Source organism: Cotesia glomerata, linkage group LG10 (genome assembly GCF_020080835.1).
Source record: "Cotesia glomerata isolate CgM1 linkage group LG10, MPM_Cglom_v2.3, whole genome shotgun sequence".
In the NCBI taxonomy this organism is placed as follows: domain Eukaryota; kingdom Metazoa; phylum Arthropoda; class Insecta; order Hymenoptera; family Braconidae; genus Cotesia; species Cotesia glomerata.
The window spans coordinates 1,930,362-1,942,866 of NC_058167.1; the positions used below are offsets into that span (position 1 = coordinate 1,930,362).

Sequence of the window (12,505 nt, forward strand, 5' to 3'; positions counted from 1 at the left end):
GTTGACTTGACATGGAATGACCCAACTATGTTTTACTATTAAATCGCAACAACAGTTGTAATCTTGTTGCTACAACAAGATTTGATTACGTTGCTGAAACATGACCGAATTGTTGCAGCTACAGGAAAACCCTGCGGCTACAACCGGATTGTTTCCTGTGGCTGCGATATGGCTGCCTCCTACTGCAGCAACAGTAAATTTTTTTCCGTGTTTTTAATATTTTCAAACTGCAATTACTTTTGAATGAATAAACCGATTTTCATGCGGTTCGCAACATTCGACGCAGTTTTTTTAGATTCTATGATTTACTACTGAACACGAATTGATCAGACCGAAAATTTTTAACTAATATAAAAAATTCACTTTTTCAAGTACCGATGGAGGCTGCGATCGATGCAGTTTCTTAAGCTCAAGAGCTGATTATTTTATGAAATCAATTAATTCAGCAAATTGAAAGTTATTTTAGAAATACCATTTTTTGAAAAATTTATTTATAAGATAACTCAAAATCTACCGGCCCGAATTACATCAAATAGAGTGAAGTATCTAGGCGCAAAGTAACTAACACACACACACAGACACAACCGCACACACTGATGTCTATCACAGGACACTGGCACTTCCCGGTGTCTTAGTGATACCCTGAAAAGCTATTAAATTTTTAAACACTTCCTAGCCTTAGAAAATCTCGGTTCAAGTTAGCATATCCCGGAAAATTATAAGTAATTGTTCGAAATCAGCTGATCACCAGGTACTATTTTGTTGCTGGCACTTTTCCAGTGTCTTAGTAATACTCCGGGCAGCAACTAATTATTAAACACTTGTTAGCCTTGGAAAATCTCGGTTCAAGTTAGCATATCCCGGAAAATTATATGTAATTGTTCGAAATCAGCTGATCACCGGGTACTATTTTGTTGCTGGCACTTTTCCGGTGTCTTAGTGATACTCCGGGCAGCAACTTATTCTTGCACCCTTTTAAGCCTTAGAAAATCTCGGTTCAACTTAGCATATCCCGGAAAATTATAAGTAATTATTCGAAATCAGCTGATCACCGGGTACTATTTTGATGATGGCACTTTTCCGGTGTCTTAGTGATACTCTAAGCAGCAACTTATTTTTAAACACTGATTAGTCTCAGAAATTCTCGGTTCAAGTTAGCATATCCCGGAAAATTATAAGTAATTGTTCGAAATCAACCGATAAACGATCACTATTTTGTTGCTACCACTTTTCCGGTGTCTTAGTGATACCCGGGGCAGCAACTAATTCTTGCACGCTTTTAAGCTTGAAAAAAACTCGGTTCAAGTTAGCATATACAGGAAAATTATAAGTAATTGTTCTAAATCAGCCGATCACCGGTCACTATTTTGTTTCTGGCACTTTTCCGGTGTCTTAGTGATACCCTAGACAGCAACTAATTATTGAATACTTATTGGCCTTAGAAAATCTCGGTTTAAGTTGGCATATCCTGGAAAATCATAAGTATTTGTTCGAAATTAGCCGATCACTAGGTACTATTTTGTTACTGGCCTTTTTCCAGTGTCTTAGTGAGACCCGGGGCAGAAACAAATTCTTGCACGCTTTTAAACTTGAAAAAAACTCGATTCAAGTTAGCATATACAGGAAAATTATAAGTAATTGTTCTAAATCAGCCGATCACCGGTCACTATTTTGTTTCTGGCACTTTTCCGGTGTCTTAGTGATACCCTAGGCAGCAATTAATTATTGAACACTTATTGGCCTTAGAAAATCTCGGTTTAAGTTGGCATATCCTGGAAAATCATAAGTATTTGTTCGAAATTAGCCGATCACTAGGTACTATTTTGTTGCTGGCCTTTTTCCAGTGTCTTAGTGATACCCAGGGTAGAAACAAATTCTTGCACGCTTTTAAGCCTAGAAAAAAATCGGTTCAAGTTAGCATATCCCAGAAAATTGTAATTGCTCGAAATCAGCCGATCGCCGATCACTACTTTCTTTCTGGCACTTCTTCGGTGTCTTAGTGACACTCTGGGTAGCAACTAATTTTTAAACACTGATTAGTCTCAGAAAATCTCGGTTCAAGTTAGCATATCTTGGGAAATCATAAGTAATTAATTGAAAGCAGCTGACCAACGGGTTCTATTTTGTTGCTGGCAATTCTCCGGCGTATCAGTGATACTTCGGGCTGCAACTAATTATTAAACACTTATTAGCCTTGGAAAATCTTGGTGCAAGTTAGCATATCCCGGAAAATTATAAGTAATTGTTCGAAATCAGCTGATCACCGGGTACCATTTTGTTGCTGGCACTTTTCCAGTGTCTTAGTGATACTCCGGGCAGCAACTAATTATTAAACACGTATTGGCCTTGGAAAGTCTTAGTGATACTCCGGGCAGCAACTAATTATTAAACACTTGTTAGCCTTGGAAAATCTCGGTTCAAGTTAGCATATCCCGGAAAATTATAAGTAATTATTAGAAGTCAGCTGATCACCGGGTACTATTTTGTTGCTGGCACTTCTGCGCAGAAATAGTGCTACCGTGTATAGCAACAAATTATCAAATGATTTATAAGTATTGAAATTTTGTTTTCAAGATAGCTTATAGTCGTTTTTTTTTTTTTTTTTTTTTTTTTTTTTTTTTTCAATTACCAGTTTGCAGCAACAAATTCATGCTTGATGACCAATGGAATATGCATTATTTACTACGTTTCCCTGCTATCTTTATATGAAGTTAGCAGTTTTCGCGATTTCTAGAGATAGTTTTGAGTAACAAAATCGCGATTTTAGCAACTAATTAGCAAGAAAAAAGCTACAAATTTTCGAGTATTTTTTATTGAATTTTGCTGATTTACCCCTGCTAGCTTGATAGAGCTTAACTTATTAAATAAGCGAAATGCGGTTTGTTAGCAAAAAGCGAAAGTAAAATCACACTAATGGCGACTTGTTGCAACGAAATCATGGAAGCGAAAGATAATAATAATAATGCGTCTTCTTCCTCGTCAACTTGGGGAAGAAGGCTGATTGCGCATGTCTGCGGAGCGATCAGCCAATCACACCACCGAGACATGGCGTGATCAGTCAAGCTAAGCTTTCATAGGTGGTTAATTTTTGCGGGAACTAGCGGTAGACAGGTGCGGCTCGTGAAGTTGGGAGTCCCCCAGGGGCGACTTTATCGTGGCTGGACCTGTTCACTGAACACATGTTAATAATTAATGAAGAATATAAAAATAATTGATATTTTAAAACATTTAGACTTGCATTAAACAATAATGAGTTTCTTTAAACTTGCAAATTAAAATTTATGTAAGAAAAAAAACTATCACATGCAAAAATACAATATAAAAAAATTTTTTTAAGGTATAAGTTATACCTTTAAGTCAGTAATTTGGCATTTTTTCTATTCATTTTGGTTTTCATTTTAGCTGCATCATAGCGCTTATTTTCAGACTTTGCTAGAAAATGAGCACGCATCACAATATAAATATCAATAATTTTCTTAGTTAATTCATTTTCATGCTCAAAGCATCCAACTTTCAATATAATTTCTTTCTGAAGCTCTAAAGATATCTCAGAAATTGTGTCAACGTTTGTAAGATATTTACACCAAATAACTCCATTTTACAAATAACGTCATTACGTAGTAACTCTTTACCAGCTTCCGGAATCATTTGTATGACTTGTAAACAATTTCCACATTTAATAATTTTTTTCAATTTGCGAACGATGTAACCAGCAATATATGATTGGACGGCATCACTGGTTACAGCCTTGTTATAATCATGATCTCCATTAGTTGAGGAGCCTTTAATAATTGGCTCAGTGCTTTCCAGCATATCATCTATGCTTTGAAACCATAAATCTTTGGTGACTTTATTTGAAGAAATTAAAACTTCCTTAGCTTCTACTAAACTTTTTAGAAGATCCTTCCCCGAAATATTGCAGCCTCTCGGTGGACGTATGAGGGAAAATGATGACGCTAAGCGGTACCCTGTGCAAACATTTTCGGATCTGGGTGATCGTTCCCTCCACACGAATATCTCATGACCGAAAAAAATCTCTGGAATTGAACATAAATAAGTATGCATTATGAAATAGAACGAACAATACTAAGAATAGTAAAATGACATTGATTTATATAACTACCACCAAAGGATCTTGAGATAAGCTTGCTGTCATCAAATATTTAAAATCACATACATTTTTGAGCATGTCTAAAATTTCAAGCGTTGCCCGTAAGGTTACTTTTAACCCTAATGAAGTAGACCTTGAGACCGGTATTTTATTTTCAAGTTTTTGCCAATCTTCGAAGAATTGTAGGAACTCTAAAATCGCCTGAAAAATGTAAATGCAAAAAAAATTTTTAAATTATTACCGAAACACTAAGACCATACAGTAAATCATAGATAAAGTGATAAAAAAATTGCGTTATTGTGTTATGCTCTATAATTATTCTTACTTGTTTATTACGGCAATCATCTTTAGCATACAGAGCATCTCTCGGTATCCGCGATGAAATAGCTTTTATTAATTTGGAAATTAGTTTGATAAATTTTTGTGTGAGAGTTGAATCTTTTAATGTGTCACATAGTGGTTGGTAGTGAGCCCTCGCAGCAGCTATCTCATGACCGAAACCCTACAATAAGAATGGTAATTAAGTGATTAAAGAAACAAGAATCAACCTAAAAAATCTATTGGATTATTACAGCTTCATTTCATTACTAGACGCAAAGAAAAATTTTGAAATATTCATACTTCAGTTGCAAGAGGAACGTTCATAGCTTGAAATAGCTTGAAAAAGCCTTTCGGTTTCAAGTGTGCAGGTGTTAATTTGTAGGCAACTTTCAAATTTGGCTGACGATAATTCTCTTCTTCTAAGAGAGCATGCCAATGTTGTTTTTTCACAGTTTCATAAGGAGTCTGAAAAATTTACCATATTAATAATAATAGCAATTGCATTGTTCTAATATGCAATGAAAATATTTGTAAATTTTACCTTGAACTCTAGAAGTTTATCATCTAAAGTTGAAGTTCGGAAACATTTAATTAGATGATTAAAATCTGATATCACCCATAATCGCCGCGAGCTGTCACAGGGATGTTCACAGCTTATGTTGGTCTCATCTATCTCTACCCTCCATATTTTACATAAAAAAAAGTTAAAATCTAAAAATCTGGGTCGCTATAGTATGTACTGATTATTTTTAATAATTTTAAATAGAAATTATAAAGATAATTGATAATAATCGAGTAATACGCGTAGTAAAAATCATAAATTACTATTATAAAATATCATATAAAAAAAAAATCAAAATACATTTTTAAAAAAATTTGTGACCTCAAAAAACCGTTCTGCTTACGGTATATACATACTCGGTAGTCTGGCTTGAGAACGGAACTTGGTGCCAGACTCTATCGAGTCTGTTGATATATGTAATTGAATTTATTCAGTACTTTTCAAATATTAACTTCATCTTTCACAGACATTGCACTTTGAGCTAAACTTGCATTATAATTTTAAATCGTACCTTTTTATAAAATAATAGTAATAATTAACATAAAATGACATTTCTTTAGATCACAAATAATCTCAAATTTATTTTGATGACGATAATTGATCTGATTCATTTGAGATTTTTTGATTTTTCTTTTTTTCAATTGAAGCTTTTTTACTAAGTGGCTTGTAATAGTATATTACACCCTTAGGGAAGTAAAGTAATAAATGTCTCAAATCACATGTTTGTTGGCCGAGGCTTCGCCTCGGCCAACAAACATGTGATCTGAGGATTTCTTATTTACTTCCCGAGGAGTGTATACTATTTTTTTCCCCGACGAAGGCGGAAAGCGGCAACTTCGTTTAGCGCAGCGGGGCTAAAGTTGACGCTTTACGCCCGGAGGGGAAAAAATCTCTTTTTTTTTAATTGCTGAGCAATTTTTTCTTTTTCTAATAATTTGTTCTCTAATAACTGTTCACTGAAAAAACTACAACAAAATAAATTTTACTAACCAAAAAAGATTTTAAGTATTATTGTTTAATTATAAATATAAATTTTATAATTATGTTTATATTTAAAAAACATTTAACAAAACATTGAATGATTTAAGTACTCTAAACACTTGACAGATTTAATTTTGAGGTTAAAAAGTTTGTATTACAAATATACGGTCATTAATTGGATCGTGATAAAATTACAGGGTCCAGTAGATGACCGAATGAATTTTTTACTGGGTAATTAGCCTCTGGCGGATCCAATAGTTGACCGGTCTTGAAATAAAAGCTTATAATTTTATTTTATTTTTCCACAAAAGTTGGAATCTGATTTTTAATTAACATAATAAAACTAAAATATTTTATGTTGTGTCAATTAATATCACTAAATTAATGATGAAATGCACTCACCCTCCAATCGTGCTTTAGTTATTTTTGACCGGCTTATTGCTGGTCGCGTTGTAAGCAAACAAAATATTTTTTTAAAGCTGTTATTTTGTTTTTCTAATATATTTAAAAAAATCCTTGTAAAATAATAATTAATTAACTTTTATGTACATCGGTCAACTAATTGGTGACCGGTTAACAACTGATGCATTTACCCTAATAATTTTTAATAGAAAAAAAAAATTTATTTAATTTTCAAAAATCAAAAAAAAAAAAAAAGAGTAGCCACGGTGGACCCATGACCGCAACCATCTGAAGAGTTGTGGAATAGATAGTAGTTTGTTGTCACGAATTTTTAGGAAAATGGGATATGCTTGATTTTCAGAAAACGACTTCAAAAATTTAAAACTCGAAAATAACGCGGAAAAATTTTTCCAAAAAACTATTCGTATTTTTTTTTAAAAGTACATGGAAAAACGAAAGTTTTTTTATCCTTAGAGTTTTTTTATTTGAACCATTTTTCAAAAAGTTACAAGCAAAAAATCATGAAGAGAGCGATTTTTTTGAAAATTCCATATCTTCTGAAACAATGATAAAAAAAATCTCAAAATTCTGGAAGATGAAATTTTTGATGAGTACTAAATAATATCAAAAAATGACGGAAATTGAAAATTAAAATTTTTAAAACCGTCTGATTTGGCGTGAAATGCCCCATATATGTAGAGAAGTTCAATCGTTTTCCTTCTCTCATTACCGAAATCTACTACGCAAAACCAAATGATTATGCAAAATCTTTAGTTACTTACATGTTATTTTTAAGAGTCCTTCTATGAAAGTCTGCCGGATTTATGGATCGGTAACGTTATTAATGTTCCTAATAATATGTGGTTCTCTGTGGTTTCCCCGTGTCACTATTCCAACAGCCTATAGAAAGAGTTGAGGAATAGGGTGAATGCAGTACAGAAAAGCACAAGTTGGTCCACGCCGCAAAATGAAAAGTGGAGAGCATTAAACTATAAAAAGTGGAGAACAATAGCGAGGATGAAGAATAAGTATTGAAAGAAAAAGTGAAGACAGTAAAAAGAGAAAGTGGGGACATGCTGAGACAATCAGCCTTGTAAAAACCATAAACGGTATCCAGGTAAAACTCAAAAATAATGATAATATTATTTTTATTTAAAAATAGCCCCGTGACTGTCTTGTATTATTTCGAAATTGAAGTGATGGCCAATCACCCACCAAGGAGCACCGGCCCGCAGCTCTCTCTCTACTCCCTCATTTGAGACACGAATTTTCTCGAGTGCTTAGGAGGCAAAGCTAGACAATTTGAACTATCTCAAAGTCTTACTTAATGTTATTAAAAAATGTATTTTTTTAGTTTAGGTTCTTACTCTTATCGGATTCCTTAGGTCTGTCGTCTGTTATCTGCGTTAAATCTCAGTGCAATTCTTGTATCTTGTATAGTAGATCTAACTACCTTTTCGTTACAAATTACAACTGTTATCACGCGTAGCTTGTCATTATCTATATTAAGATACACACATAATGAGCACATACAGTATTTAAATGGCATCGATTTTAGTGTATAGTAATGTTCTGATGTTTAGTATATGGTAATTAGTTTCCTCCTGGTTATTATTCATAAAATTTTTTATTAAATAACGAAAACAACGATTCTTACGAGTCCTAATAACTCCATACTGCATTGGTTTAACCACGATGCGTCAGCTTACACGGAAAAAAAATCCTATGAAAAATTACTATAGTAACATCGTAATCCAGGACTAGACTTTCAGTATCTCGATTTTTACGATGCTGCCGTCTACAGAATACAATTTGAATTATTGAAAATTACGATGTTATTTAGTTAATTTTTTTTCCGTAAGAGCAAGTGAATAAGGACGCATACTATATGTTTTAATAAAAGAGAGACAGAGTCTAGTAGTTTGCGACACCACCACCGAAAGATGACCAACTACTGTATCGAGGGTCTTATTATGTGACTGAACAGAAACTTTAGATATTCCCTCCGATAGCGTGAGGGGATAAACCTTGGACTTGAGGCGGAGAGGACACTGGGTTCGATTTCTGGATGATACAGAATTATTTTTTCGGTGACCTAAACTTCTTTTTAATTTGAGTGATAGAAATTTACGATGTTGCATCGTATAAATTACGATGTTTGAGTTCTGGTCCGGCACTGCAATGTCCTATACTATAAATTACGATGTTTTCATTGTAATTTTTCGTACAATTTTTTTTCCGTGTAAAGCTCTACTATTTACTTGGCGTGAATTTATCAGATTTGTTCTAGTTTTAAATAGTTATACTTTAATGAAGAAAATTATTTTTATTAATTAATATATTTATTTCAGAATTCAGCGATTAATTATGGGAGTGCTACTTCAAAAACTCCACCTGGAGTTGCTAAAAATAAGTCTGAGAAAGAGAGAAAAATTGGTCACAGAAGAGTTGGTGTTGGTGGAGAAATAACATATAAGAAGGTATGATTTTTTATATTTTAAACCTGGTTTTATTCTTGGAAGATTTGTTATTTCAAGTTAATGTTATGAAATTATCAAGTAGTATATTACGCACCGAGGGAGGAAAGTAGGATATTCCAACCCGCGTGTAAAATTGTCTCCATAGCCGAAGGCGAGGGTGACAAACACGCGGATTAGGATATCCTTTCCTCGTTGGCGCGTATACTATTTTTCATCATATTTGTTACCATGTCTAAATTTTGTGCTCTTGTTTTTGTGGGAAGGTTAGTGCAAATGTAAAGCTGTTCATTCGTTTGTATATGTTATTTCATATGGTAAAAGTCGCACTTTTTCCTGCAAAACTGGGCAGAAAGTTCAAGCTGTGTTTAAAAAGTTCTCTATGTTGTCACTAGTTTTAAGATCATAGAGCTTCGCCCTCTCGAATGCTAAAAAGTCGATAGGCGCAGCCCCTGCCATAACAAGTACCGCCGCTTCAAAAACCGTGTGTCGCCCTAAGGGCCTCTCGTCGTTGTACTGCCGCTGTCTTACGCCGACAGGTTTTTTGCTTTAATATATATGCCTATATTTCTGCTCCATAGAGTAGAATTAAGTGGACCACTTCTAATAAAATTCTACTCTTTTGAGTTCGTAGGCCAATTGTGTTAGTCATGATTCTTGATATAGCGGATACCGTTTTGCTAGCTTTGGTGCATGCGATTTCAAGGTGTTCCCGAAAGGACAGCTTTTCATCTATCATCACTCCCAAGTAGTGCAGCGCTCTTATTAGTGTTGTCTCACCTATGTTTACATTGGTTTCGGAAACCGTTTTTGTCGTGTCAGAACAACCATCTCTGTTTTATGTTTAACTACACTGATAGAAGGATTTGTTTATGGATAGATAGATAGATAGATAATAATTTTATTAGATTCTGGAGCCTAGGCTCCCTCAGAACCATCATCAAATATACATTATAATCAGTGTATGAAGTACAGAGTTTTTGATACAAAAAAAAATAAAAATGAAAATAAATATAGTAATTAACGGAATAACATGTTAATCGTGCTTACAAATAATACTTGTGTCATACAAAGCTCAACAACCTTCAATAACAGTAATAAACGTTCAATATAGCAGATCAATAATTCTGGAAATAATAATCATAGCACAGACTACGGAATAATTCAAAACTTTCAGTTTTTATAATTTCGGCTGGCAGGGCATTCCAAATACGTATACCACGAACAAGAAAAGAGTTATCGTACATACAACAATTAGATCTAGGTAGATGTAGATAATCTTCTCTTACATCGCCTCTACGCAACGCAACCGGCAAACATTCTAAGTGACATTTAAACAGCTGACAGTAATTTAAATATATTTCTTTGTAAAAGAGGCATGCTATAAAGTAGTTTCTTCTGTCACTCAGCTTTAACCATCCCAGTCTCTTAAGGTACGGATTATAGTTAAAAATGTTTGATGATATTTAACAAATCATTTATTAGAGACCACTTTTTAGTCCTTAACAAATATTTCATAGTATTTAAAAAGATTTATTAATATTTAATAGATGAATATCAGATTTACTAAATACAAACAAATCATTTTAAATACTAAGAAATATTTGTTTAATACTAAAAACTATAGTTTCAACCGTTGTTTCTCAAGTCAGGCCTCGACGGCGACAATTGTCGACGGAACTAGAAATTCAGCCTCCTCTGCACTGTTCACCACTACTGTAGCTGCGATGCCATCAGTGTGTGTGTTTTTTTTTATTTATAGAGAAGGAAAAACACCGCTATCTTGAAAGAAGATGGTCGGTAGTGTGGGATTTCCACCCACCAAAAAACCTCCTCTCCTTTTTTTCTCGTAGGTGGTACGGGAAAGACTGGATCGGAACCGCGTTAGCATTACTTCAATCTAGTGCGCGTTACGTCTTACGACGCCTGCTCCTGGTTCCTTTCTGCGGTTTTTTTCTTTTAAAAGGCGCCGTGCGTAGGCTGCGACAGCTGACTAGTTATCTTCTTGTTTAAGCATGTAAGTCACCAAGCTCGCGGGAGAGAGCGTAGTGCCTATAATTGATGCAAATAAATCACCACAAACAAACTGACAACTTTGACCCGACTAGGAAAATAGATAGAATTTTGGGAAAAAGTATCGTGAAGTTACGTAATAAAAAGATTGGTAAAGACTGACGCTTGCCGAAGTGTTTTTTTAACTCCAGCGTTTAGAGACTTTTTTTGTTATTAGTGGGAAGGATTCTGAGAAATATTCGTGAGAAAAAGCGATGACAAAAATATTATATTTATGAAAAAAAAAAGAGAAAGTAGCAATAGAAAATATTTAAGCCGAACCAGATGAGTGTCCGGGTTGAGGAAAACAAGGAAATGCATTCACGCGGCCTCAACGGCCAGAAAGTCATAAAAGTAGGTACTTGAAAGTAAAGACCCGCATGCATGCATAAGAATTTATAGTTTAAGAAAGGTTTACATTTTTCCTCTCTTTCGCCCTCTATTGGACAAACGAAAGTATCTCTGTCATACTTGTACAACAAATGGAATCTTAAAACGCATTTTATGCATAAATAAATGAAAATTTTCCAAAAAAGCGCTTCGCTGTTCGATAGATAATTTAATTATCTATCGAAGAGCAAAGCGTTTTTTTTTCGAAATTTTATCACATACATGAGAAAAACACGTTTGAAAATCAACTATAAACCGCTCTTAAACGAAATATTTTGTAGTTAAGCATTTATTATTTTGTTACATACGGGATATTTTTAGAAAATGAGATAGATGTCGTTAGCAAATATAAGTTAATTATTTAATTGATAATTTGTAAATTAGCTAAGAATTCTACAGTGTTACTTTGCCGTTTTTTTTAAAAATGTCTTTTCTCCCGTGGCGAGTGTTTAGGAAACAGCTCCGCTACGATGCTGTTTATTAAGGCAGAAGATTTCGGCACTTCTGGTGAGGCCTTTCCAAGTCGTTTGGACAATTTGGTAAGCTTTACCCCAGTCCTTGTCGAGGTAATTGCAGATCTCTTTCCACAGCGTCGCTTTGCTTGCTTTGATGGCCCGGTTTAAGTTCTTTTTGGTCTGCTTGTACTCGTTTGAATATAGATCTTGATTGGGGGAGCGCTTCGCAGCTTTCGTTGCTCAGCGACGTAGCTCGTGGCATCTTTTCCGAAGTTCTGAGATGTCTGATGACCACCAGTATGCCAGCCTATGAAAACTCCGCTTCTTTAGCCACGGCATAGAAGCATCACACGAGGCAATAATCACTTTCATCAACTTTTGACACCGTTTTTTCCGTCTCGTTGTGGGTATTTGAAGTCGGGTTACTCTGAAAAGTAGACGAGCTTCGTGTAAGGGAAGTTCACAATGCTTCTAAATCAAGCTTCCTGGCGTTCCACTTCCGCTGTTGAAGGTCGCGTTGTGGAACCGGAACAGGTGCCAGTCCAACGTTGAATTTCATATACTAGTGATCACTGTCACTGTATTCTTCGGATACCGCCCCATTCTTCAATCATGTTGGCAATCCTTGGAGCCGCCAGCAAAATGTCGAAATTTCTGGTACCCAGGTCTTCTAAAGGTTGTGGTACTGTCGGTGTCAAGCATTATAAAGTCAAGTCTTGATGCGAAGTTTGCTAGTTCGTTTCCTCTGGTGTCA

General features: G+C 34.7%; 1 protein-coding gene across 10 annotated transcripts in view; it reads left to right on the forward strand.

Moving 5' to 3' along the window:
• The window catches only part of LOC123273081 (phosphatidylinositol 4-phosphate 5-kinase type-1 alpha), a 242,380-nt gene that overhangs the window by 60,697 nt on the left and 169,178 nt on the right, over positions 1-12,505 (forward strand). For all 10 annotated transcript variants that reach the window (XM_044740262.1, XM_044740264.1, XM_044740266.1 and 7 more), the window contains exon 3: positions 8,729-8,857. In XM_044740262.1, coding sequence (XP_044596197.1) covers positions 8,729-8,857 — 129 coding nt within the window. The remainder of the gene's footprint in view (positions 1-8,728; positions 8,858-12,505) is intronic.